Here is a 27,589-nt window from a genome sequence, read left to right as displayed (position 1 = left end):
AAACAACAAATTGATGATGTTCAGAGGGGAGGGAAATACGACCGATGAGCTCGTTCACAAAAGGATGGAGAATATTTGCTTGTATCTCCACAGCTTCCATACATTGAATTTTAAAAGTCTACTACAGGACTCTCCTCCCCTAATTAATTTTGAGGATCTTGCGAGCCAGATTTTTGATAATGATTCAAATAGCATGATTGACATGAGCAGTGATACTTTTGATAATGATGAAATCTGTTCAACTAACGAAGGTAAAAAGGTCGTTCATTGGTAGTAGACACTCTGTTTTTGTTCTTTAATTGCTCCGCAAGCTCTTTGTCAGAGAGTTTAGTTTGACTTGGAGTTAATGGATATTGAAAACAGTTGCTTCATCATTTAATCCGATCCAGAGGAGAATGGTACAATATACGAAGGACTTCAGAAAACGTATGAATATAAGCTATATTGGACTCAATTTTTAGGTTGGTATCAGCACAGACTCATCCGTGGCAGTAGCGAAGTCGCTTTCTCTGAGTTATTCCAGTTCTTCGTATAACTCGCACCAAAAGTAAAAAAAATATTTTTTTCGCCTTTTGCGTTAAAAGCGACCTTTTCGGCTACTACAGCGCAATCGAAGATAACAACGAAAAAGGATCTCCCAATTACCAATGAGGTGCCACAATATCTATTCAAATAGAGGCTATTGGGAGCTCCTATCCCGTGTATGTGACTTTTTGCAGAGAGTCAAGCTTGTCACTCTTTTTGGTTAGTCCTTTCAATTATAGAATTTTGTTAAGTAAACCATTTATATTTGAAAGAGCCTAGCCAAAAAGAGCGACAAGCTTGACCCTCTGCTTTTTTGGATACTCCTTACACGTGACACCCTACAAATATAAATAAAGCAATCGCTGTGCGCTGCACTTATCATTTATCATAAAGGTGGATGATCTGATGCATGATTGTTCATTACCTTTTTTCTCTTTCTTCTTTTTCTTTTTTTTTATTTTAATTAATTCGTATTATTTGTATAATCTACTGTCTATCTGAGAAACATTTAAGAATAAATCAAAAAAGAAAAAAAAAAAAAAAAAAAAAAAGGCGGATTCATTAACGCAACAAAAAAAAAGAAATCACATCTCACACATCACATCCTGTCATGTCCTTTTTACGCTCACGTCCACCTATTCAGACCAATCGTGCACAGCAGCGCAGAGCCCTCGGGGCAGGCACAGGCGTCGGTACTGGCCCTACTATTAAGCGAAAGATTGAAAAGCCTGCGCCCCAGGCAATACCTGAGAATCATACGGACTATAAGCTGGTTTCAACCTCACGAGATGTCTTGCATCATGTTATGCGTTTTCATGGAACAAAAGAAGTGGACCCATCTACATTCACTGCACCTGTCAAGTTGCAACGCAAGCGAAATGAGACCAACCATTACTATCGCGGATATAACTATCAAAACAAATACAATAACCAAAATAATAAGACAGGCGATGACAAGAAGGATGGCGCCACCACAGGGGCAGGAGGTGGCGCTAACGGAGGTACCCCTGGGGCACCATCAACAGGCCCAACAACAGGAGCAGACACATCCTTGATTGCACCCTATAGCGGAGCGGTGTCAGGAATAAACAGATGTTGTTTAAGAAGCGGACGAGACAGATTTATATTGCTAATGAAGAAGAACGGAAGAAAAAGGAGATTGAAGCTGCACCTTGGGTCATTGAGGACTATGATAGTAAAAACAACTGGACCGGCCAACTCGAAGGAGGCCAACACGCAAACTATGTCCTGTTTGTGTTTTCAGATGACGGTTTTAAAGTCGTACCTGCTGATAAGTGGTACAAATTCTCTCCAAAGATTCCATATACAACCCTTACTGCCGAGGAGGCTGAAGAGCAGGTAGAGTAAAATGAATGTGTTTAGGCACATTGCATGCACTGGAAACTTGTTTCCCTACTGTTCTTATTCAATTTTTTTCTTTTTCTCGAACGTATAGTATCAAAAGTCACAGAAGCAGAACAATAACATCCGATGGCTTATGAGATCCAAGAACAAGACAAAAGCAGAAGACGGCGAGGAAGGCGTTGAAGAGGATGCGGGACATGAACAATTGATGACTGTTGATCATGAGGATGACGTTGGATACGACGAAGATGAGGCTAAGGAACGAAAGAAAAAACGCGGAAAACATGGTGATGTGGATGAAATGGACTTTGATGAAGTCTGGCAAGATGACGAAGAGATGCCAGCCGAGATGCCAGGATTTGAAGATGACGCCAAGGACGATGTAAGTGAGCGAAAAAAAAAAATGATAATAATAATCATGGACAACACGTCTAGATAGTTGACATTGGAGGCGCTGTCTGGGACTACATTTATCATGCGCTGACTTTTTTTTTTTTTGTTGCTCCATTCATCTTTGGAAACACTTTGGAATTGCCTCAGTCCCGGAGAAACCAAGGGCCATCTATGGATTCTGATGAAGATGAGGATGAAGAGGATGATAGGGGTCGTTTGACCGAAACTGGAAAAGCGGTTAAAAAAGCTCTTTTGAAATTGCAAAAGAACAAGGTCTATGCAAGTGATGATGACAAAGATCCATATGCGAGTGTAAGTTCTTAAACACATGACATTATTTGTTTCTTTCTGTAAAAAAAAAAAAAAAAAAAAAAAAAACTCATTCGATGCGAATCTTTATTTTTTGATCGACCTAGGATAAAGATTCGTCCGATTCTGACTTAGATGAGGTTGATAAAGAGAAAGAAATGAAGAAGGAGGACGAGTCGAATCCTTTATCACAAGAGACAGCTAAACAAAAGGGCAAGGGCAAAGCCAATGCTAAGGCGCCATTGATTGCCAAGAAGGCGAACGCTGCCAAAGCTGCCACACCCAATAAACCCGTCACTGCCAAGGCGGTCAAGACTAAAGTACCCATGCCGACGCCCCGGAATGTCAATGCGAGCGCCAATGGTAAACCATCAAGCTCACAGTCAAGACTGGGGCTTTATCTTCTCAAAGTCCAAAACTGCCTAGCAACGGCATTGCATCCTCCCCTGCTGCGGCTGGGGTAGTTGAGAAGAAGCGTAAGAAAATGGGCGATGCTAACGAAGCGGCAGATGATGGCCCAAGTAGAAAGCAGCCTCGATCTAATGAGCTGGCACCATCAGCACCATCATCAAGTGCTAATGCTCCTGCAGATACTGGAGCACCTGGAGATGGTAAACGTATTCTTCTTTTATTACGTTTTTTTATTTGTATTTTGCCTTTATGATGAACTTCCTTAATGAACATAGAACTTTTTTTTTGTGATCAAATAGATTCAATGCTTATTACAGAGGCAGAAGTGATAGCGCTACTCAAGAGTCGACCACAGGTGACCACCCGCGACTTGATTGTGGACTTGAAGAAGAAGCTGCGGAAGGAACCTCGTAACAAAAATATCCTTGCTGCTATTGTTAAGAAAGTAGCAACACCTCATGACGGCATTCTGGTGCTGAAGGAAGGCTTGTAAAAAAAAAATAGCCTGTTGCTGCCTCTATTTTATGCAGGACATTTGTGTTGGAGAGATTAGACTTGTTCTTTTATTAGTTACTTTGAAGTCTTCTCCACTTTCTTATTGTAAAAATAAAGACGACGGTTGTTTGTTGCACAAACAATCTTCCAACAGAATTGCTATGAAGAGCAATTCTGTTTATTAGCATTTCACTTGACTTGATCAACAATTGAACTGTACACAAAAACAAACACTCGAGAGCACTTTGTGAAGCGCATGCCATTTTTCATGTCTACACTTTATTAAAAAATAAGCATTCGGCGGGCAAATTGAAAGAGGCATATTCATGTTTCTCTCTTTTTGATTTCCTGAAAATCCTTTTTTTTTTTTTCCTCTTCTCCCCACCTTACTCTTCATCCTACTCTTCATTTCTTTTTTTTCTTTTCTTTCATTCTTTATCATAACGCTCTCGCTTGCAAGTGCTTAACGATCCCCTTCCTGCCCAACACCACACTCCCCATTGATTTGTTTCCTCATCCTATCACTTATTCATCCGTCCTTCTTCATCTCCAATCCTTCTGTCGATCTACTAATAATTTTTTTTTCCTCCACACTTTTTTGCTTAAAGTCAATGTCGATGTCAAACACTATCAGAATTATGCTAATCCTTGCCGGTATAATTGCATGTTTCCAACCACTGGCACTGGTCCTGGCTCAAACTCAGTCAGCAGTTCCGACTAGGGGTGCTCCTCTACCACCCTCAAATCAGAACACACCAGGATTGGCTGTCGTCCCGTCTAACGGAATGGCCATTTATCAAGAGTCAATCGTGTATATTTCGGCTGTGATTGGGGGAAGGCCTATCAGTAAGCCTCATTTCTCATTGTCTTTCGTTTTTCTTTCTTTTTTTGTTTATTACTTGACTAATCCTTTATTTTTGTGTTGTACCAGGCTCTGCCTATATCTCGATTTCTAAGGCAGAGAGTTCCTCCAATACCACCATTGCCGATATTAAAGGTCTATCTATAAGACGCTTGGTTCAATCCTGGAATGTCACCGCTGCTGACTATCCTATTGGTGATTACTACGTACGTTTTTCATGTGTGTTATTTTTCAGCAAACATTGGATCTTTCGTAGTAGAGCCCTCTAATTAACTCCTTGATTCTTTTTTCTTTCTTTCATATCATCTAGCTACAATTGATTGTTACACCTAATACAACCAGCATTATTCCCCCTCTAGTGGTGTCGACAACAGGAACACCCGTCCCGACCTCAACTGCGCGTCCGGCTCTTCCTACGACTCTACCGAGCATTTATTACTGGCGGGCTTGGTTAGTATTCAGGCTCCTCTTGAAAAGAAGGGATCATCCAGCTCTGCTGCAGCTCTTGTGACCTTTGGTAGCAGCACCGGCGCTGGCGCTGGCGTTATAGGATCTTTGAATATGCGTGCTGGATTAATGGCTATCCTTCAAAAGATGAGCATTGCCTTAGGAGCGCTAGCACTCGGATGTATCATCACTCTTTGATTTTCTTTGGTGACCAAGAACAGAAGGAACAATCTTATGAAGAATAGTACAAAAATAAAAATATAATACTTTATAGACAAGGCAGACATAGGTTGCTTTTTCAAACTACTAAATAGATTAGGTGTATGTATTGCGAAAACATCTCTTAGGCCTTCGCCTTGACCAAGGCGCCGCCGTCGACAGGGATGATAGCCCCAGTAGTGTAGGCACCGGCTCTGGAAGCAAGATAGATGCAGGTGGCAGCAATATCCTCAGGCTGACCAATGCGACCCATAGGGATGTTTGATACAATGGTCTCTCCAAAGTCTCTTAAGGTAGCTGCCATCATCTTGGATTGGAAAGGGCCTGGAGCAATGGCGTTACAGGTAATATAGCGGTGGCCCAAGTGACCTGCCAAGACGCGTGTCATCTGGTGCAAAGCTGCCTTGGAGGCGGAGTAGGCATATGTCTCAAGGGTAGGTACATGGATGCCATCAACAGATCCAATGTTGATGATCGAAGCAGGAGTCTTTTCTGTGGCTGCAGCGTCCAAGAGAGGTAACATTGCCTGTGTCAAGGAGAAGACACGCTTCAGGTTGAGATTCATAACTTTCTCAAACGCTTCATCAGGGTAGGACTCAATAGGAGCACCCCACTATAACAATAAAGGAAGAATAAAATAATTAGGTCGCTGGAATAGGTAAACCTTGCTTAATCTAAATCAAAGCAGCAAATATTGGTGATTTACCGTCGCACCAGCATTATTCACCAAGACATGGACCTCTGCAGAATCGAAGAGATTGAAGATGTTAGTTTCTCTTAGTGATCCATATGCTTGTCAGCCATCTGACATCCAATAATTTTAGTTAACACCTATCCACTTACTTGACTCTCGCTTTGAAATCTCTGCAACTAATCTCTTGACCTCATCCATACTTTGAAGGTCTGCAGGGAGAGAGATGCATTTGCCGGGCCCCAGCTTTGTCAATTCGTCTGCAACCTTGTCACAAACACCAGCAGAACGTGAGGAGATATAGACTTTAGCACCATTGACGATAAAACCGTGGGCGATCATCAAGCCGATCCTTTATTTATGATGCATGAATTCAAGCAACAGAGCAATCAAACAGATTCAGTTAATATGAGAAAAAAAAAATAGGATTGGAAATTTCTGTACTCCGAAAAAAAAAAGAGAAGGGATTGCCAGCCGGTTTGGCAAGACAAAGGCTCCCTTACCCTCGGCTGCCACCAGTGACAAGGACGACCTTATCCTTAACGTCAAATAAGGAGGAAGACTGCATAGATGACATGATATAGTGAGAAATAAAAGCGAATAGGGTTGAAAACTATGAAGAAGAAGAGGAATGGAGTGAAATGAGGTAGAGATGAGAAGAAGAGAGGAAAAAATGAATGCATGAGAAATGGAGAAAATCTGAATGAAGTGACGATCCGAGCGTGTACGTGAGCAAGCAAAAATAAAAAGTGCCACCAATAATGGCACGGACCGACTACTCGATCACTCGCAGATTTCACGAATTATTTTATCAAGTTGAAACTGACAGATTAAGAGATGATTGCAGCCGTCAATACTCCTGTCAAACCCCTCTGCACTAAATAAGATCCCATTCTGACAGCCAAGAACCCCTAAAAATCCTCATTGATAACATGGATGGGCTTCTTTATCGACAATGGTACAGCAAGTGTCTCGAAAGATAACTAATGTGAAAATTTTATATCGGCACAGCATGTGAATCGCTCCAAGAGAACTTCATCTTCAACGATGAGATCAGCTTTGATTACGGTCGTAAATTTCGATACTAATGATCTAATTGGTAATGATTCGAAAAGCCAGGATTGATGATTCTATGTGTCCATCACGGATACATTCGTTAACATAGTATATTAGCAGTAGATCTTGATCTGGATTCCGGCTTCATCGCTAGGAAGAGTCTGTAACTGTATTCTCGTTTTAATCTCTGCTTCAATAAGTCCAAGTATACGCCAACTCAATTCGACACCCTTATAGCACAACTGACTTCTTTTGGTAGTCTTGAAGAGCTCTTGTAGAAAGCTACGTTGGTAGGGATTTACATACACCGGCAAGGGATTTTCCGTTGTGACAACCGAATATTTTTGTTTAACGATGGATAAGGGATGTGCTTGGAAACACCTTTTATTGTGATTTAATGTTATCACGTGAATGGCCACCAACCACAGGACGCTGATTGCTCTCGTTTTGTCTTTTTTTGAGAAGGATATTCATCATCGTAATAGCTGGATGTACGCTTTCAAATGCCATCACAAGGACCTATTCCTCATACGATTCAATCTGACCAAATTCCCAACAGTAATGCTTAGAGATGTAACATAATATTAAGGGAGAAGGCAAGCATCAAGTGATAGTCTTCCAATACTCCTTACATTACACTGAAAGAATAATCAATGACTTGGGTAGAATAAAAAGACCAATATGTGCGAGCTGAAAGGAGGACAATCATTCAATTTTCAGATATTCATGCTATGCTCATATATTTTGGAGCCACAGTCGGATTTTATGGTCCAGTATTGAAGAAAAATACAAACAACAAGTTTTTTACTCAAAATCCCACTGTTAATTAAACTTTATTGTTATGATGCCTTTGGATGCAAACAAAGCGTTATACCGGTGCAACTTGTGGATTACGCGTCCAATGGACTGTTCCAAAGGCTGGGTATAATAAACGTCATAAATATTCGAAAAAATGCAAGGAAGTACTCCTAATACGGACACATTCAAAAATATGTCTGATCACATTACTAGATGGCAGGTAAACTCCATAAGCACATTCCAGGAAACTGGATTTGAAAATATGCTGAGGGCATAAAATAAACATCGACCACAGTGCGCTGACTATTTTTCCATTGCTATCCTAACGACAGGATGTTGTAGTGCAATATGAATATGAATAAGCACATCAACAAAAAAAAAGGTAAAACGCGTGTATGTAGATGTACGCGTTTGTGTTTGAATCCACAATCAAAGTTCAAAGCTGCAACCGGGATTTTATCTGAGAAAGGAGATTGAGGCTACTGTTTGATTTGGTCTTTAAAAATATATAAATATTTATCTCGCGCCTTTCGGCCCATTTGAAAGACTCCTTTTTAGCTGTCCTTCCTTTCCATTAATTCAGGGCCGAAATGAGCTTTCTCCTTGTCATTTTGGTATTGCTTATGACCTACAGAGTGCATCAACAAACAAAAGCAAAAAAGAGAAACTGCTCAGTATTGCTATTGTTTGTTGTCATATCAAAGGAAGACCCCTTGAACCTGGACCTGGAGGCAATGACTTTCGTCGACAGCTCCTTTTCTCCCTTCAGGATATTCATCCCTTATATTTAATGATAAACAAGTCTACAATAAGAACAGTAACAAATAATAATACTCCGAGCGCCAGATTGCTTAGAATTACACGTTTGCACCATATCGCATATTGCGCACTACAATTGAGCTTTTCCCTAGTCGATGGTGTGATGGATGAATAAGAAATAAAGAAGGAGACAGTTCAAGGACGTTAGCCCCCAGATACAATTACTGCCACTTCTATAGCCCAGACAACAACCATCGCATGAATGTCATTGCATCAGCCATGTGCGCCATTCAATTTGGATGGCACGGCTCATTACTCATTCTCCTTTTTTTTTTTTTTTACTTTTTACTTTTTCTTTAATTGCCCCGCCAATCCTTCTCTCTCTTTTCTCGTCCTCCTATTTAGTTGTCAAGTGGTGTATTCCACATTTTAACTGTCACTTGGCATTACTCGATCGTTTCTATCCAATCGACTTTCCTTTTATTCCTAAAACCGTTGTTGTACCATTAATCATGAACAGGATTGAAATTCTGTCTTTGCCCAGGAACAGCTCCTCGAAGCTTTCAGAGCCAGGTTTGGCCCAATTATTTGACAGTTCTCTGCAGATCGTTCAACAACCTCAAACGTTACAACTTCCTGATACCCTACTACACTCACCACATCATCATCAACCTCACATTATCCGACATGAGTCTCACTATCAGGAGCAGCAACAGCAACAGCAGCAGCAGCAGCAACAGCATCAACTACAACAGCAACATCGGCAGCGAGACATCTTCTAGTCCCATCATGCGTTTGCCTGTTGACATCTTACTGTATATTGCTTCACCACGATTCCATCATTGAATGACATTATGCAATGGCGCACAACCGCATCCACATTTTACCACTCAATCCCTTTACCACACGCAACATTGGTAAGAATATAATGTCATACTCGAAAACTAAGCGTAGATCGACCAATAATCAGTAACAAAAATGCAGGTGCGCTGTGCATTGCATAGAGTTATTTTAGTATCTTTTTGTCTGGTTGCTGACACTCCTTGTTCCGTTTTACCCCTTTTTATTTCCCCTTGCAGATTCTACAAGCTTCACACCTGTTTCAGATTAGGCCACGACGTAGTCGAATTCAACCGCCCTTATCCGACCGTTCCTCCTCTCTACCACCACAATCACAACCAGATATCCATTCTTTGTACAAGGATCGTCAACTGAATGACATCATTGCTCGATTAACTAGGATACTGACGCATCCAGAGTTCCAACCCCGTCTCATGAGATCCAGCTACTCATTTCGCCATCATATCATCGATGTCCCACATCATCAAGTCCGACAAAGGCCACAGCGCACTGGCGCTAGAATTACTGCTGACAATCAACCATCAATTCACCAGTATTATGCTGAAGCCGTCTTTAAAAGGACAAAAAGAAGACGCCGAGATTTACTAGACTATCCCATCTTTACAACAGGCGACCCGCCAGATCTTGTCCGCCTCGCAATCGAATTTGGATACACACCTTTTGTAGATCATCTGTTGCATCGCGGCTTCCGTCCACGCGATCTACCAGAATATTTCTCAATGATTCCATTCTTGCCCGTTGAGACAATAACAACTGTACCTGACCATGAGGCTACGATCGTGGATAACAACATTCATTATAAAAGTAAAGATCAGCTTCGGTGTCCGAGCGAGGATCGTAAAAGGTCAGATCGGAATTTTTACTTCAAAAGAAATCATTGGAGGAGCTAAATTGTATCTGGGGGTGTATGCGGGTCAGTAATCAGGAACTCATGGAGTCATGCTCAAGAGCTGACCTGGATGCAGTGTTTAAAGTGTTAGACGCAACACTTATTAGCCCTCGACCGTCCTTGGATGTCTTAAAGAGCGCGCAGTCCGATCGTGAGCATAGCGCAGCATCAAAAGTCGATAAAGGGAAGCAAAGGCACTCATGTTATGATGAAGGTTGGATTCACCATGACCACCGACATGATTCCATGAGTGTAGAGCCCGCCGCGCATCGCTTGGGAGAAGATGATATGATGTTTGCTGCTGGTGTTGGCGCCGGACCATCAGTCTCGCAACAAGCTTCTTCCCTTCACTCACGAAGTCGGACTGTGATAGCTGAGGACATTGCATCGGCACCGATAGAACAGAATGTTCCAGTAATTATGCCCATGCCCCCAGAAGCTTCTGGTCTATCAACAGCCTATGGTCCCACCTACCGCTCAGCTATATTTCAATCCAGACAAAGAGTCGATAGCGATAGCAGCTTGGAGCAATACAGCCCTCTATCAGACCAAGGGCGCTCTGAGTCGAAGCTGCATATGCCATGGGTTGATGGCCGAGCCCTAACAAGCGCTCTTCTAGCTATCTGCTTCCGTCGAGATGGATATGGATCTGAGGAGGCAGAAGCGCTGGAGGAGAGCAGAGCTGTTCCGATTGTAAGCGAGATATTGAAGTATGATTGTATGCTTACAGCCCAGGCCTTGGGACAAGCAGTACTAGGTGCTGCTTACTCGCGATCACCAGGCTCTCTGAAGAGGGCTCAGGAGCGGCGACAGCAATTTTTACGAAAGCAGCGGTACGACCAAAGAGGGCCATCATCATCATCTAATAGTCAGCCAAATCCAGCTTCACAGAAAAGTCTGGACTCCAGGGAATACTTAGGAGATGGCAAAGGCAGTATTTGTGTGATGGATCTGCTGATGGAAAGAATTGGGCCTCGTGAGTGGTTAAAGTTGATTAAATATTACCTGCAGCGCCAAGAATTCGATGACCTCAGCGTAGTTTTAGATTTATGTCCTTTCAAGAGTTCACATCTTGAGACTAAGGACAAGGACCTGCATTTAGAGTACGCCATCATTCTCGCGCTGGTTCAGGACACCTTTTAAGTAATTTTCAACAAGACCATCGACGTCAACAAGCACGCGAGTTGATCTGTCGTGAAGCTGGGATATGTGGTATTGGTACTCGATTAAGTTACTTCAATGGCCAGGGTATTGGCCAGGCATCGTATAATGTCTCATCAACGTTACACAATGCTAGTCGGACGTTATTTACAGGAAGTGGAACCAGGTTTACTAACAGCTACATGCTTCCGCGGGGAGGCTTCCGTGGGTTCGGGGGCAATAGCAGCAGCCACTCGAGCTCCGTGGAAAATGCAGGCAACTATGAAGCTGGCTCTGGAGAACCTTTAATAGCCATTCAGAAGAAGAGGGCCTTCGGAGTACCTCCGCCATCGAAACTGACGCTCTATTTGGTTCAGAGGGCCATTGGCAGCCAGCTATCGATACAGACTATGTTGTTTCTGTGGGTGATGGGCGCAGCCATGCTGAAATGAATAGAATAGTAGACCCGATGGACTATGAAAATGGTGGATTTGAAGAACCTGACGCTGAACCATTTAACACCAGGATTCAAATCTGGCGTTCGGTAGCATTGGAAGCAGTACTCATCAAGCTCGCGTCCTGGCCCAGGTATTGTGGGATTGCTATCCAAGTCCAAGCACCTGAGCATATCGTCAAGGCCCTGTTGAAAATGGGTTTCCGGTTCTTTAGCATCTGCGATCTCGACATCAGACGATCACCACCTCTGGCACTACAGTTCCGAGAGCAAGAGAGAATGAATCGACAATTAATCGAGTTCTGTATGTTCTAGCGTGGAAAGCTTGAAGGTGTCAGCAGGAGGGTAGGAGGTGAGCAAGGCTCGAAGGCAAAAGGCTTGAAGATGTTAGATAGGGCGAGGCATGAGCCTCAGTACGATGCCGCTGACCGAAAGTACTATGCTCGGGTAGTTGAAAACTTTCTTTTTCCAAGATCAAGCAAGCAAGCGCGTAGGTCTAGCTCCGCTTCAGTTTTACTATCCCCAAATCCACCATCTTGGCAGCGGTAGCAACACCATAATAGGTAGCAAAGAGCGCAGGCAGCAGCAGCGAGCAACAGGAACAAGAAGTGGATGCAGGAACAACCAATATCCGCAACCCTCACATCAACTGCCATTGCTGAGGCACCTACATGTTTGGCAAGACGTCGTCTTCAGCCCAACCGCCTTCTGATCGTTCGCAATTCGTTTTGGCACCTATACAGCTCGGCGAATCAATTGAGCAAATAACGAGCGCTATTAATTATTTGGGCCTTGATGTCGGTCAGCCCATCAGGCAAGCGGCAGCTGTAGTCCAATATATCAGAGAGCGCTTGATGAAATACTGAACACCGCGTACGCGAGTGCTTAAGATCAGAATACATAGATTTGATGACGGTGGGATTTGTCTATACCAGACATGTTTCCAACAAAAGGAGCTGCTACTCAAAGTATTGCTTGATCACCGCTTACTCATTGCTCAGGACGCGCTATCAGGAGCTGTGCAGGTGGCAGCGTCTGTCGGATGGAAACGCGGCCTTGAGATTCTACTAATGGAAAATGGTGAATGGAGGCGGATATTGATCCTAGTGACAACGACAAGTGAGCATGTTCACCATGCAACGTTATGAAATGGGACCATGCACAGCAATGGCCTCTGTACAGATAAGCAAACCCAAAGTGAACAGCTTTAAGAACAGCTATATAGCCACGGGCAATGATATTCAAAGAGGTATAAGAAGGGCTAGGGCTGCTACGATTGATGGAACTTGGGAGAACAGCCCCGCGCCACCGTGGTCACCGTCGACACCGAAGCGACAGCAGCCAGTTACACCTAAGTAGACCATCGTCGGCAATAGTAATACCATACAAATGATGGGCAATAGCAATAATACGAGAGGAGGGATTGAAGTTAGTTCCAATATTGGGGCCTCGAGGCCTGGATCACACGGGATGTCCGGCATCAATTGCTCTAATATTGGTATCGCATCATCCATAACTACAACTGTCGTCTTATCCACATTCATTCTGTCGCCTCCTCCTGTGCAGGGCCCTGTTATTCCCTCAATACGAACATATCCCTGCGAACAAGCTGTCATCATTTCTGCCAAACCTCCCAAGCAACTGCATCAGCAAGAAGGAAAACAGAACCAAAAGCATTGCCACGATGAAATTAGGAGCCAAACCATAACTAAGCAAAAACCACCAGAGAAAGTTGCGCAACACCGAAACTTCCACCCGCAATGACTATGCTCTCGTCCTCAGGCCTGTGGCACTTGCCAAGTGTGATGATGCAGCGTAAGAACAAGAATGCAGTCATCGCCTGATGGCGGCTACCACTCGAAATGACCTTATCTAGTTCATTGGCTGATTGAATCATTTGCAGATATCAAAATTGCTCATATAATGCAAGCACTTATGATCGCGTGCGATCGAGGGTTATACGCGTTGTACAGGCTTCTTATAGGCGAAAGCATGAAAGCGGCTCCAGACTGTAAACCAAAACGAAGCGAAGGCGAGAATTCAGAGGGAAGAGATGTTATGTCTAGACTCCTCTTTCGACGATGGTTAGGGTTTCAATTCAAAAAACTTGGAATGACAGTTTTGACGCAAGGACCCACTGCAGCTCTCGCCCAAGCAATAAATTGACAATCACCTTCACACCGCAATTCAACTCGTTTCGTTCCTGTTTTTGATGGAGTCGTCGCCTACTTTTCGGCATTACCATCAAATTCTCAAACACGTTGTCATCATGCCAGTTTATGAACCAGAAAGGAGAAGGGCACCAGAGGCCTCAATCGCTGTTTTTCATCCTCTGTAGCCACGGAGATAAGACCTCAGGCAAGCGGTTCCCTAGGTAATGGCAGTAACCCTGATATGGGCGGCCTAGCAGGAGCAACAGCAAAACTTCATCACGACGCACAAAAAGTCCGTGTGAAACTAAACTAGAGATCATTCATATTTTGCTGGAGCCTTTACTGGAAACTTTTGGGCCAATCTCTTTCGCAAGGCTCTGGATAAGGTCCCAGAAGATTGCTGGTGGAGTGGACCATGATGTCGCCTCTGCAGCTGACCGGGAGGCTAGAAAATCCATGTTGTCCCAGTTGCAGCCATGAAAAAGCAACAGAAAGGACTTCAGTCTCACTTTAAAAGACAAGAGAAACGAAAACAAAAAACAACAACAGCTCCGGATGACCAGCAGCAAATGCAGACGCAGAAACAAAAGTCGAAAAGACATTTCTTCAAAAACCGCGTGAAGCCCCAGAAACATCAAACCCGTCCTTCCCCAATAATGGACGAGAAGGAGGAAAGTGAGGGTATTGATGGTCAAAGAAGTCGATGGCATAACAAGATTAAGAGATGGGTGTTGCTTAAGAAATCGGCAAAGGCAGAAATACCATCAGTAACGACAGCCATTGTACTCGAACCAAATCGGACAGAGGTAGTGAACAGAGAGTATGAGGGAAAAGCAAACGAAATTGGTGCCACTGCTACACTTCCAACCCATAAAATCAATTTTTCAAGCGACTAAGTTTTGTGTCTACATAAAATAATAAAAATCTTCCACAGGTGTTAGAAGAATTATCCTCAAAGGAGTCCTCGGACTATTGTTGTTTCTCCTTTTGGTGAAGCTCATGAGAGTGAATGGTTAAGTGAAATAGAATGGCTGATGGCTTAGGGCCAGTTTTACTTTTTTTTTATAAGAAAAACCATACAGCAAGATCTTATCGCAAGCATTCCATCGATTTTTCATACGAACTGAGAAACCAGCATAGTAAAAATAATTTGGTTTAATTGATCAATCAAAGAAAAGGCATGGAGAGAGGCAAGAGGAGAGTAGAGTGAAAGTGTAACCAGTTGTCCTTTTTTTTTTTTTTAAAAAAGTAATGTACTTTAATAAAATGTCTTTAGTTGCCCAGAGATTCTGCAGCAATCTTGGAGCCTTGGCAGTGGCATCCAATGTCACCAACCATGTAGAAGGCAGCCTCGGCAAGTGGTCGTTGCTTACCTCGAGGACTCCTTAAAAGAGCGAATGGTGTCCTCGAGCTTAACAAGAGACCCTCAGAGCCAGTGAAAACCTGGGCAACAGTGAAGGGTGGGACAAGAATTCTGGATCTTAGAGCACGCTCGACAGTCAATTTGTCCTCCTCTGACAACTCGTCCATACCCAAATGGCAATAATATCCTGGAGGACTTGTGGCTGAGAATCTGCTGAGTCTTGGAGGCAGTCTCGTAGTGCTCCTCTCCGACGATACGAGGATCCAACATACGGGACTTGGAGTCGAGAGGGTCGACAGCAGGGTAAATACCCAACTCAGAGATACCACGGGACAAGACAGTGGTAGCGTCCAAGTGAGCGAAGGTAGTAGCGGGAGCGGGATCGGTCAAATCATCAGCGGGCACATAGACGGCTTGAACAGAGGTAATCGAACCCTTCTTAGTGGTGGTAATACGTTCCTGCATTCCTCCCATATCAGTGGAAAGAGTAGGCTGGTAACCGACAGCGGAAGGAATACGACCCAACAAGGCAGATACCTCAGAACCTGCCTGAGTGAAACGGAAAATGTTATCAATGAAGAGCAACACATCCTGACCCTCCTGGTCACGGAAGTACTCAGCAATGGTCAAACCAGTCAAGGCAACACGGGCACGGGCACCTGGGGGCTCGTTCATCTGACCGAACACAAGAGCGGCCTTGGACTCACCGTCCAGCTTGATGACACCGGTCTCCATCATCTCGTGGTACAAATCGTTACCCTCACGAGTGCGCTCTCCGACACCAGCGAAGACAGAGTAACCTCCGTGATGCTTGGCAATGTTGTTAATCAACTCCTGAATGAACACAGTCTTTCCGACACCAGCACCTCCGAAGAGACCAATCTTACCACCACGAGCATAGGGGGCAAGCAAGTCGACGACTTTGATACCAGTGACGAGAACTTCGGGGACGACGGACTGGTCAACGAACTCGGGAGCTTCGCAGTGAATGGGAGCAGATTGCTTGGCGTTGATGGACCACGTTCATCAATAGGCTCACCAATGACGTTGATAATACGACCCAAGCACTCAGGACCAACAGGGATGGTAATAGGAGCACCGGTATCCTCAACGGGCTGGCCACGGACCAAACCCTCAGTACCGTCCATGGCAATGGTACGGACAGTGTTTTCTCCCAAGTGCTGAGCGACCTCGAGAACCAGACGGCGATCCAAGTTCTTGACCTCAAGAGCATTAAGAATGGAGGGAAGCTTGCCCTGGTCGAACTGAACGTCGACGACGGCACCAATGACAGAGCGAATCTGACCAGAGGACTTTGCCTCAGAAGCGTAGCCAGCTAATTCAATTATAAGGAAATAGTGAGTTGCGTCGTCAGTACCTCCATCGTCATAAATACCAGGTTGGAGAGAAGGATAAGAGAAAAAGAGATTGATGCTTTCATTAATGCAGAAAGGATATTGCTGTTGATTAATCCCTGTGCAAACTCGTAACGCAGCTCGACTCTTCTTTATTCTCTGCATCCTGAACAACATAATCATACGACGATGATGTTTAAATCCAGTTGCCCTGTCCTTGAATCGTGCAAACGGGGTCAGATTTGCTGTTGCCGCTCACAGAAAGAAGGTTCTGATCTGAATTCAAACGAGTACGATCAAGTACTAGTCTGATCCCGAATGAATAATCCATGTTTGATTAAGACGATCTCCTAGATGACGTTGTCTCATTCATAATGTTCAGCATTTCCAGTAAAGGTCCTTGATCAGTTCCAGTGGAACAAGAAAGCACCAGTACTAAAGAGAACGCGATCAAGTTACTGCAGATAAATCATCTAGAACAGCCATATGCCCCTCCCGATCCAAATTGCTTCTGTAGTAATGGACTGATCAAACACATGCGTAAAATACAATACGAATAAAGGAAACGATGAAGGAGTATTGGTGGAAATAATATATTGCGTGTATGGATGGGATGTACAGTGACGCGAGAGAGAAAAGCGAGAAGAGAGGGATCGAATTCGCTTACCCTTCTTTAAAAAGGCGGCGTTGAAAGCCTTGGGGGCAGTCTTGATGGCAGCGGCGCTCTTGGAGAGACGCGAGATGTTGCGAAGGGGTACATGGTGGTGGGTGATGGCAATCCACGGCGAGAAGGGACCTTTGGATTTTAAAGAGAGATGAGGAAGAGATGGAAGAGAAGAGAAAAGGGAGCCAATTGTGTTTCTAAGTTGTACGGAACGAGACCACCCGAAAGTGAGAAATCGACGTCACCTTGCCATCTTTGTCGAATAATGGTGGCCCAAATACGGTTAATATGGTTGGGTGGTGGAAAGCGTGCCCACAACGTCTCGAACCTGTAGACTTTATATAAAGGCGTGGCAAGGAGTGCCATCTTTTCATGCCTACAATGGATGGCCTAGTTCTAAAAGCCTAATGGTTTGTCCTTGGAGCCAAATGCCTAGACAGCGGCTTCTTCGCTTTCAACTTTCTTCCTAGTTCGATTTACCTTAAGTGTACTTTTGAGATGCAGCACAATGGTACTCTTGAGCGAGGACAGAGCAAGGCTAAATATCGACTGATCCGTGGTTTGATATAGGTGCATACAAAGGGTTACTATTATAATGGATAATGTACATCGCATCACGGTGCAAGCTTTTTTTTCCTCTTTTAATGTAATACACTACAACCCAGAATTTTCAGCAGTACATCGATTCTGGCGGCTCTAATCGATATTGATCTTTTGTACGGTCTATTAGTGGCACTCAATTCAGGATTTTTTCACCAGTGAACCTGACTGGCACGGTGGACTGGTGGTTACAGTTAGCGGTGTGGCGCACCCTAATACAAAATTCCTGGTTCACAATAACAGAAGCTGCCGATGGTGAGAATTTCCTGAATGGTAGTGCATCACACCAAAAAACTTTTCACCACGGTGCAAGGTTTGCTGGTGAAAAATCACTCCCTGCAACGATTTTCAGCGGAATAGCAGAGGCCTTGGAACAACTACGAATCTGAGGATGAAAAGAATACCCTTTTCAGAATAAGCACTTGAATAGATACACAAGATACACAAAAAAACTTTTCTGCCTTCTATGCTCTAACTTTGGTGCTTACATATCGCCTCTTTTTTACAATATAGACGTCCAATCCGTTGTTTAATGGCCGTCCTTGGTCCGCAGGGATGCACAGAAATGAATTTTGACATCCTTATTCATCGATATAACAAGACTCCTTAAGCGGGAATAATAGACCGCATGAAGTATTCTATAGTCTTTCGCATGGCTCGCAAAGCTTTAGGGGGGACTTTGAAGGCGTCGCGGAGTCTTTGCCTTGACAGTGTTGTTAATGGCCTCTACTGGCGTTTGTTTGTGCGGTTTGAAATAATATTGCATGAAATCAATCGGACATGTAGTGTTTCTTAGGATAGTTCTTGTATGTGTATTGGGGATAGTGATGCGCCAATGAGTAACCTGGAAATATTAGTGAAGGATTTGAGGTACGATGAATTTCTTGTGTTGGCCTGTATCTCTGCAGGTAACATAGCAGAAAACATACAAGGGGCAATGCCAGTACCGGTGTAAGCACAGGCATTTGCACATACTTAGGAACCGGTACTGGCAGGAGCACTAGAAGCAGCAGCCCTCAAGTTCATGTAGTCATAGATCCCTATTCGTGTATTCAGTAACGTGCTGTTCACTGGAAATGTACTTCTTCGTCCATATCACATGTGGCATTTGACATTTTAGGAAGATCGAATTGAAAAATGAATGAGAGCATCAGGCACCGCTTGTAACATGTCCTTCACGCTGATTGGACAGCGTGGCGAGTGGAAAATTCCTCCCCATACGGGTATGTAAAATGCCAACATTCTCATCATTTCTCTCCTCTCTCTTTCATCCCTCTAACCCTTTTCTCTCATCTTTTAATCCATTTGCACATAATGTCTGTCACTGCTTCCACACCTGCCGCGCCAGCAACAACTCACAAGACTAGCCGTCACTTTGTCAAGAAGCCAAGCCAGGATGAAAAGAATGAAACCATCAAAGAGATTGAGGCCAACATTGAAAAGATCCGTCCTCGTCTGGTAAGTGCCAATCCCGCAACTTGATGGACCACCCATTCTAATAAAGTGAGCAATGAACTATCTGTTTAAGATTCACTTTGGGCGAGTATTAAAGCAAAGAAACCCAGATTATACTCATTGACACTTGGGAATGGCTGATTCTGAATCTCATCTCTAACATCTTTTCTCATACTTCTTTTGGTACTTCGTGATTTCTTAGAATGCTGTCCGTGATGCCATTGCCGGATTGAATGACAAGTCTGATTCTGATCCTAGAACTCCTCTTCGCAAACGTCTGAACGAGCTCCGTGCTCAGCAGGCCAGAAACAGAAGGATAAACAAGCCAAGCTCGATCAGCTCACTGCCTTGGAGAACTCTTTGAAGAAGAAGGTGAGTTTCATTTTTACAGCTCTATTCAAATTGAAGAGGGTCCGCGTTCCCGGATCTGATCCACAGTAGCGGATACGCATTAGTCGGAAGGTGATAAATTTTACTAAACCCTATTGAGGTCTATTTCTAGATCGCAGACTTGAAAGTCACTCAGGACAAGCTCCCTTTTAAGACCCAGGAAGCTGTTGATGCTCAGATTATGTGAGTTCAAGCTCTGGAGCCTAGTGTTCGTTTCTACCTTAATATTTGTTCTGACGTCCTAAATTCTCTAACAACAAACTGTTTTGACTGTCGAATTAACAGTAAGCTTGAAAAACAAGTCGAATCTGGATCACTCAAGTTGGTCGAGAGAAGCGTGTCTTATCCGAGATCTCGAGTTTAAAGAAGACCAAGAAAACTGTTGAGGCTGTTCAAGTGCAGCAGGCAGCTATTGATGCTGATAAGGCTGAATCGCTGAGCTTAAGGGAACAATTGATTATCAGACTTCAAAAGCTTTGATGCAATCGACAAGATCCAGGCTGAATTGGATGAAATCAATAAAGTCAAGGAAGAAGGCATGAAAAAGCGCAACGATCTATTTGATGAACGCACCCGTCTACAGAAGGAGCTTGACGCTGAGTACCAACGCAAGAAGACTGTGAATGATGAGTACTTTGCTGCTCTCCGCGAGTATCAGAAGTTCCAGCAAGAGGAGCAGGTTCGCAAGCGTGAAGAGTACCAGGCCAAGAAACAACAAGAGCAAGAGGAGAGCGCCTTGCCATTGCCAAGGAGGAACGCGAGCTTGCAGAGATTCCTGCTTACACTAATGAAATTACTCTTTGCGACAGTGTCTACAGATACTTGCTCCAGTTCAGCAATGACGAGAAACGCATTGCTGAAGCGGCTGTTGCTGCTCCCTCTGAGGCTAGCACTCTCAATATTCGCCAGGCCGATACTACCACTAATGTTCCTAGCGGTGTGATGCTCAAGAAAAAGGCTGACAAGGAAGAGGAAGTATTCTTTGTTGGAAAATCAAAGAAGAACAAGGGTCCTAAGGAGAAGAAAACCGAGAGTGGCAACTTTTCAAGCTTCCTCTCGCTATTCTTGAACAATTGGTATTAATTCTATATGCTACCTATAATTACATATTATTTTTCTGGTTTGGCTTCTCAGAATGGTCCTTTTCTAACACTGCACCGTCATTTTCAATATTCAATAGTTTGAATTAAAAGTCGTTGTTCCTACCTCGCCAGCTGACCTTGGAAAGACCTTGGATGCTTTGACTGAGAAGAAAGAATACTTCAAGGCCAACCAAGCAAAGGCAACTGAGGAGAATAAGCGCAAGGCAGAGGAGCGTATTGCTAAGTTGACCTCGTCTGACAATACCGAGACCGAGGCTACTCCTGTGAAGGTTACCGAGATTGAGGCTACTGCCTGTATGTATACTACAGTTAACACTGACTTTTATATTGAAATCCATTTTAAATGTTTGCTTTTGCTAATACTTTGGCTTTTTGCTTTATCATCTACTAGAATATCTTCGTGATCGCGTCAATTTTGATCCGAAATAGAGAATTTAAAAGCCCATGACCCGCGGCCACACAATAGTAATTTTTGAACAACTGGCATTTATCATGAATGTCACAAGATCAGATGGTTGCTGTTGCTGATCTGTTAACGAGGATATCCTGATTTATCGTCAAAGGCAAAAAATATAAATATAAAATACATTACAGAATAAAATTTGTGTCATTAGAAATGGATTGGAGTGACTTAAGGGTGTCACTGAAGGAGACGAATTTATTATTGAGCACAAAGTGCAGTGCATTTGATTCCTTCTCTGAACCAGTTCAACTTCAAAATGGTTAGCAGTCACCCATCCATTCATTATAGAGAGCTCTATCAATGGCAAATAATTACATCCATAGGCACATCCAGCAATATTTGCCAACCATCGATCACATATCTCAATAAAACGACTCGAGATGGCTTTTTGCCTAGTCTTTTTTCAGAGACATGTTCTGGAACTTTGATTTTGCAACTTCCGTCGACATCTTGCATGATCCCATTCTCTTTTTTTATTTACCTTCCATCAAATGCTTAGAAGGGCATTATAGACGTTACAATGGAATGCAAGCTTTTGCAGAAAAATGAGCCCTGCAACAAAGATCTGTTCAGATGAGGGATCAACACTAGAGTATCTTCCTTCAGTTTGTCTGGATTACTATTCAAAGATTTTGACCAAACTTGGCTTACTTTGATTGCCAATGCAGCAGTGCTGAATCAATAAAACAAGATAAAACACCTTGTACATACAACAACATAAAAAGAATCAAAGGACTACATCAATCGACACGATTTTTTAAAAATCCAGGAAGAAGCTATGCAGATCTACCCATTCGCCAGGGATAATCTTGGGAACAACTTCAATAAATAGTGATGGGCTATGATCTTGAAAGGCTAATCAGGATACTCTCTCTTTTTTTATGTTTATCCAATTGATTATAATTGATAGGGTATTGACATTAAGAAGCACCAGTTCGCAACAAGAACCGCCAGGCTCCCAAGTCTGGAGACGTTTACTTGTTGTTGCTCGTCAAGGTATGAAGCAGCTTTTTTTTTTTTTTTTTGAGTTTCTCGAGCTGGAGAGACTATCATATATCAAACGACCTCTACACGTCACATTTGTTATGATTCTGGAGCGCAGAGATATAAGGCAACGATCATATCCTTTTTCGAAGATGTTCGCCCAATCAAAAAAAAAAAAAAAAAAAAAGTTTTAAGGCATACCAAAGCGACATCATCCAGACAGAGGAATTAAACTTCGACTGTAAATTACTGATTCAGGAGAGTTCAGCATCCTCAATCTTATTACAGAACAATGTTTCAGGATTAGCTTTCATGCAGTGCAAACCCTTTTTATAAATATTAGTAAAACAACCCTATCAGTCCCAGTATTTAACACTCAACAGCCAACTTAAAGATACTCGTCAAGGAAACAACCAGTATTTCTTTAATACATTGATGTTATTCAGCGGCATCGCAAAAATTTTCACACTGTTTTTAAAACAGTGGAGTCGTAACTACATGAAATTTCCTCTGACATGCTTTTTTTTCTTCGCTGCAAACTCGATAATAGCTCTACAGATTCCTTGCCCGCCGTACGGACTCTGCCTTCAACAAGGTCGTCTTGAAGCGTCTCTTTATGTCGCGCGTCAACCGTCCCCCATGTCCATCTCCCGCATTGCTCGTAACATGGCAGGAAAGGGAGGCAAGACTGCTGTCGTCGTTGGCTCCGTGACTGATGACATCCGTCTGTTGGAGGTCCCCAAGTTGTCGATCGCCTGCTTGCGCATCACCAAGTCGGCCAAGGCTCGTGTCTTGAAGGCTGGTGGTGAGGTCATCACCCTCGATCAGCTCGCCCTCCGTGCCCCCACTGGTGCTAACACCGTCTTGCTCCGTGGCAAGAAGAACACCCGTGAGGCCGTCAAGCACTTTGGCATGGGTCCTGGCAAGCATGCCAAGCCCTATGTCCAGAGCAAGGGTCGTAAGTTCGAGAAGGCTCGTGGTCGTCGTGCCTCCCGCGGCTTCAAGGTTTAAATCGAATCAAAATAAAATGCCTTGTTTACGCTTCATGGTGGTACTGTCAATCATTCCAACAATCCATAAAAATGTCCAAAATAAATGCCCTATTTCGGTCAATGGTGTGTTTTTTCATATATTTGATTCAAATGCTAAATGATAAGGTATATAACTAATATGCTTGGAATATAAAGGCGGACCATATCATGTTTCTCTGGGTAGCATGCAGAGTGACTATGATTGGTCATGAGGCGATGCAGGTTATGACAGGATTTTAAGCTCCTTGTCCATACAGCGGGTGTAGACTTCAGGATGACATTTGTGAACGGTCTCAAAGATATGATCACCGTTACTCCAACCTTCAGGGCTACTGATGAAGGAAGAAGAGGTATGATTGATATCTAGTGTGTCCATCAATCTCTCCAAATCGTCATCATCTGAACTTGGGCCTGTCTCTGCATCCGAGGCAAAGACAGACATACTGGTAGTAGACCGAGAATTTTTCAAAGACTGCTTTTTTGATCCCGTCGAATCCAGACCTGGGATGTAATGAGGAACCTTTACATCCAAGGCCGGATCATAAAAAAAGGGGATGCTGTAACGATCCTGACCCGAGGTGTTATTCAACACACGATGTACAGTAGCATGGTACAACCCGCCGGTCAGCTTCTCCATCGATTCACCCAATGTGACAATGAATGTATCCTGTATTGGACGAGTATCCATCCATTGACCTGTGACAGGATCTTGACCTTGTAGACCACCGACCATGTCTTGTAAAAGCACTGTCAAAATCCCGTGTCTTTATGAGCTCCACAACCGATGGTCTTGGGCTTATCAACCGAAGGATATTTTGCACATTTGAGGCGATAGTAAGGTTGTTCTCCAAAGAGGGTTCGGAAATAAGATGCATCCTCCAAACCCAACGAAAGCGCAATAGCTTCCATTAAATTCTGAGAAAGGATCTCGAGTTGATTCATGAATTCAAGGACGCAGGATTTAAAATCTGGAAGGCAAGCTAACGTACTTGCGGGCCATTGATTAGGACCTTGTAGACCTTCATAGTCAGGTGAGATGGTCGGCTTGAAGGATTCGATCACAGGTCGTTCAGGCCCAAATTGAAGCTGCTCACGATGATCTACCTGATCATTGGTAAACTCTTGGCCTACAAGGATTCAAATATTTTATTATGAAAGATACCGAGTCAGAATAAAAAAACCAAACGCAAGTATCATATCCCTTTATGGTTAAAGGAAAAAATAAAAATAAAAATAAAAAACATTGAGAGAGGGCATACCGATAAGTTTGTAACCTCGGAAGTGACGGCTGTTGCCAATCAACATCTTCTTCTTCTCATTGAGCGGCAAAGCAAAGTACTGTTGGATAACCTTCATAGCGCTAGCCGTTAGCTCCGGAGGGATCCCATGGTCCTTGATGTAAAATGTACCGATCTCCATCAAGGACTCACGCATTTCGATCAAGAAACCAGCTCGAGTTTCAGGTGATAAAAAATCTTTCAAAGAGAGTGACTTGATCGAAACCCTTGACGTTGCTGATGTTGTTTCCGTTATCGTTGTCGCCATTGAAGCTGCATGCGAGTTAGATTGCTTTTGACAGGGATGACCAGGGTGAATCAGGGCATCTGATACGATCTTGGAGCTTCGGTGCGCGTGCACGGACATTTTTCTTTTGTGATTATGACTCGTGAAAGAGGGAGGAAGTTTTGCTGTGACACGAAAAAAAAAGAATGTAACGGAAAAAAAATATGAAATGTGCAACGAAATTATGCGCAATAGTGCAGATGATTTGGTTTTTTTTTTTTTACGTGTACAACATGCATTTATGCAAGAAAAGGAAAGGCCAAGTTGATGTGGTAATAAGATTACACAGATGACAGATGAGATGAGTGAGGATAGGATATAAAAAATGGAAAAAAAAAAAGGGAGGAAAGATGGAGCTATGAATGAGTAAATGGTAGTCGCAGAGAGCCTTTGGTTTATATCTTTTATACCTTTTTTAAATCCTAGGAAGGAGGAATAAAAACGCGCTTATCTTACCTTTTGGAGATGCTGAAATACAGACGTTTTATCTCCGAAAGTAAAAAAAAAAAAAAAAAATAGGCGCGTTGGGTTTCGTAAATATATCAAAATTCCTATCCTTAAGAGACGTCTTAGTCTCGGTTGTTTTGAATACTTCGTAGCTGTTAAAAGTTATGAATGTATGTCGTATATATCGTCGATAAGCTCAAAAGAGAGAAGAAGAGAAAGAGATGATCAGAAGAATTGATGAAGGGCACGATATTGTGAAATGGAAGAGAGACTGAGGTTATAAGCGAAAGAGAAAGAGAGAAAAAGGAGATATGAAGCAGTAATTGACCAATTAGCAACGGAGATGAGTAATAAATGCAGCGATGTAATGTCCAACCAGACAAGAAATGCGCATGCAACAGTTGACAAATGATGTTCAGACTTCTTGAGAAGAGGATGGGAGAGAAGAAAATATAGATTGATCGCGATCAGGTTTAGGTAGCAGTAGATTTTTTTTTTTATGGACAATGATCCCTTAATTTATATATTTCAAGCGTTGGGAGTGCCTCTCCCAATTGGCAGCCTCCTTACATGGGGAGACGCTCTCTGTTTCCCGTCATTGTAGGTTGGCACCCATTTTGAAATTGTGAACATAAAGGGGTAGAAGCAAAGCCATAAACATTTGATGGGTAGGTTATTATCAACTATTTGTTTGTTTGCAATGAGATGTCAGCAGATGGTTTCGTAAGAAGAGAAATATCAAATTTCGACATATTCAACAATAGAACAGATATCAATTTGGTACGACGATCATGCGCTTCTGGAAATGGACACACTAGAAGCCTGAAAACTTATCATAACAACGGAGCCTGCGATGCTTTTTTTTTTTTAAAAATATATTATTTATTTATTTCATCAGAGAGCAATATCGAACACAGGCAGGAATACTATTACTAGTTAGAAATGTTTAAAAAAAAAAAAAAAAAAAAAAAAAAAGGAGGAGAGAGTAGAAAAAGGAAGGAGACAGCACGGTTGACAGATTTTGCATGTCGAGCAACATTGAGTTCAATAACGCAAAAGGCACATCATTGGTACAGACATGTGTCTCTCACAGCACTGCATATAAGATCATGCATGCCATGGATCTGGATCGGCGGGATATACGTAGTGAGTATCCTTTTTTGCATTAATGTCTGCTCCAAATTGTAATGTTCAGAGATAGTCTAAAACAAACAACGGACAAAGGTGTAAACAAACAGACGAAAGGACCTGGGGCATTATTGTTTTTTACGCATCAGCCGAAACAGTAGCGGGAAGGCCTACTAAAGTATTGAGGATAAAGGAGAATATTTTGGCGCGTTGCTTAAAGTTATTCCGCCATGAGCAGGTTCCTACTTTTTTAGAATCATTTCTTGGGTGGTTAGGAATGGACTAATGCCCGCTCGACGAACTTTTACTGTTATTATTTTTTTATTTGGAGTCCTTGACAGGTACCCCAAGGGATGTATTGAATATCCTCATTTCATTTTCATTGACGCGAACTGTTCGGTATGGGATCCAAATCTAATCAGTAAGGCTCACTATTAGACTCTGCCCATACTTAGCACGAGTCTTTGACCCATTTTTTCTAACCTGACTGATGACTTGATGCGGTTTTGTTATTTCATTGGCTCTCTCATCTATAATCATTAACATCCCCATCATTATTAAATTATATACCGATATACCACATATGAGTTCTATAGAAAGCGTCGATGATGGTATATATTTCAGGTTTTTTCTACAATTCGTAAAAAAGGGAACATGCCAACACACAGTTCCTTTATGCCATGTGGGTAATTACGATCCGTTTCGCTTTGAGGACAGTAATGATAATATCAATAACAAAAATAAAAGAGGATAAAATAAATAAAAACCGTTTGTATTATTTAAACCTCGGGATTGTGCGTGCACATCCTTGAAGATCAAAGTATTGCTCAATTGAATGTGACATACCACCTCAAATTGGCCATGATGAGCCTTGCTTGGAAAATAGAGGAACCAGATCTACTTCTTTGTTTCACTTATTTTGTCTTGTCTGGATATGAGTGTATAAAGTTTCTCAAATTTTTGGTTTGTTGAATTCATAATATAACACAGAGCAAACAAGGCTTTCTCCTATATGCTAACCTAATAATCTGCCAGTAGCTTATTCTTTTAGCCATGACAATTGAAGTACCGTTCTTAGAATCATGAGCAATCTCTGAGTCAGGGAACACGCTTTAGTGTTGCTTCGTGCACGGGGCAACTACAAAAAATCCGATCTAAAAAAAAAAAAAAATAGTATGCATATAATTGCACCAATAGCTGCAACAAATAGAAACCA

The 27,589-nt window shown here is 42.8% G+C and overlaps 9 protein-coding genes across 9 annotated transcripts; 6 read left to right on the top strand and 3 right to left on the bottom strand.

Moving 5' to 3' along the window:
- The first annotated feature begins 1,046 nt into the window (after positions 1–1,046).
- On the top strand, positions 1,047–3,625 carry BCR41DRAFT_356735 (hypothetical protein). The gene is made up of 7 exons (XM_022024705.1): positions 1,047–1,526; positions 1,664–1,884; positions 1,982–2,272; positions 2,431–2,595; positions 2,700–2,955; positions 2,976–3,203; positions 3,303–3,625. The coding sequence occupies exons 1-7, from the start codon at positions 1,136–1,138 to the stop codon at positions 3,494–3,496; spliced, it is 1,746 nt and encodes a 581-aa protein (XP_021879770.1). The 5' UTR covers positions 1,047–1,135; the 3' UTR covers positions 3,497–3,625.
- A 242-nt stretch (positions 3,626–3,867) lies between these two features.
- BCR41DRAFT_356734 (hypothetical protein) lies at positions 3,868–5,030 on the top strand. The gene is made up of 4 exons (XM_022024704.1): positions 3,868–4,344; positions 4,430–4,566; positions 4,671–4,742; positions 4,823–5,030. Exons 1-4 carry the CDS (start codon positions 4,110–4,112, stop codon positions 5,003–5,005), a joined length of 627 nt encoding a protein of 208 aa, XP_021879769.1. The 5' UTR covers positions 3,868–4,109; the 3' UTR covers positions 5,006–5,030.
- A 47-nt stretch (positions 5,031–5,077) lies between these two features.
- BCR41DRAFT_356731 (hypothetical protein) lies at positions 5,078–6,414 on the bottom strand. The gene is made up of 4 exons (XM_022024703.1): positions 6,221–6,414; positions 5,870–6,069; positions 5,733–5,767; positions 5,078–5,639 (listed from the first exon to the last, which is right to left on the bottom strand). The coding sequence occupies exons 1-4, from the start codon at positions 6,292–6,294 to the stop codon at positions 5,151–5,153; spliced, it is 798 nt and encodes a 265-aa protein (XP_021879768.1). The 5' UTR covers positions 6,295–6,414; the 3' UTR covers positions 5,078–5,150.
- A 2,288-nt stretch (positions 6,415–8,702) lies between these two features.
- Positions 8,703–13,438, top strand: BCR41DRAFT_423397 (hypothetical protein; the record flags this gene model as incomplete). Its single annotated transcript, XM_022030298.1, has 10 exons — positions 8,703–9,111; positions 9,454–9,970; positions 10,063–11,056; positions 11,212–11,641; positions 11,746–11,978; positions 12,148–12,237; positions 12,338–12,501; positions 12,610–12,793; positions 12,900–13,029; positions 13,129–13,438. The coding sequence occupies exons 1-10, from the start codon at positions 8,843–8,845 to the stop codon at positions 13,436–13,438; spliced, it is 3,321 nt and encodes a 1,106-aa protein (XP_021879767.1). The 5' UTR covers positions 8,703–8,842.
- An 865-nt stretch (positions 13,439–14,303) lies between these two features.
- BCR41DRAFT_397820 (hypothetical protein) lies at positions 14,304–14,723 on the top strand (the record flags this gene model as incomplete). Its single annotated transcript, XM_022028909.1, has 1 exon — positions 14,304–14,723. The coding sequence occupies one exon, from the start codon at positions 14,304–14,306 to the stop codon at positions 14,721–14,723; it is 420 nt and encodes a 139-aa protein (XP_021879766.1).
- Positions 14,724–15,099: 376 nt separating this feature from the next.
- On the bottom strand, positions 15,100–16,710 carry BCR41DRAFT_378203 (mitochondrial ATP synthase-like protein beta subunit; the record flags this gene model as incomplete). The annotated part of the gene is made up of 4 exons (XM_022027146.1): positions 15,100–15,307; positions 15,387–16,167; positions 16,209–16,526; positions 16,569–16,710. 4 exons carry the CDS (start codon positions 16,708–16,710, stop codon positions 15,100–15,102), a joined length of 1,449 nt encoding a protein of 482 aa, XP_021879765.1.
- A 2,356-nt stretch (positions 16,711–19,066) lies between these two features.
- Positions 19,067–21,387, top strand: BCR41DRAFT_356724 (hypothetical protein; the record flags this gene model as incomplete). Its single annotated transcript, XM_022024702.1, has 9 exons — positions 19,067–19,267; positions 19,467–19,539; positions 19,566–19,636; positions 19,767–19,837; positions 19,957–20,050; positions 20,148–20,350; positions 20,380–20,687; positions 20,848–21,055; positions 21,372–21,387. Exons 1-9 carry the CDS (start codon positions 19,124–19,126, stop codon positions 21,385–21,387), a joined length of 1,188 nt encoding a protein of 395 aa, XP_021879764.1. The 5' UTR covers positions 19,067–19,123.
- A 714-nt stretch (positions 21,388–22,101) lies between these two features.
- BCR41DRAFT_378202 (60S ribosomal protein L18-B) lies at positions 22,102–23,215 on the top strand (the record flags this gene model as incomplete). The annotated part of the gene is made up of 4 exons (XM_022027145.1): positions 22,102–22,131; positions 22,166–22,216; positions 22,755–22,836; positions 22,878–23,215. The coding sequence occupies 4 exons, from the start codon at positions 22,102–22,104 to the stop codon at positions 23,213–23,215; spliced, it is 501 nt and encodes a 166-aa protein (XP_021879763.1).
- Positions 23,216–23,985: 770 nt separating this feature from the next.
- BCR41DRAFT_338378 (hypothetical protein) lies at positions 23,986–24,780 on the bottom strand (the record flags this gene model as incomplete). The annotated part of the gene is made up of 2 exons (XM_022022113.1): positions 23,986–24,362; positions 24,495–24,780. 2 exons carry the CDS (start codon positions 24,778–24,780, stop codon positions 23,986–23,988), a joined length of 663 nt encoding a protein of 220 aa, XP_021879762.1.
- Between the last annotated feature and the right edge of the window lie 2,809 nt (positions 24,781–27,589).

Source organism: Lobosporangium transversale (assembly GCF_002105155.1).
Source record: "Lobosporangium transversale strain NRRL 3116 chromosome Unknown BCR41scaffold_27, whole genome shotgun sequence".
Lineage (NCBI taxonomy): Eukaryota > Fungi > Mortierellomycota > Mortierellomycetes > Mortierellales > Mortierellaceae > Lobosporangium > Lobosporangium transversale.
Note: the sequence above shows the minus strand (reverse complement) of the source record. Positions and strands in the feature narration are given on the sequence as shown.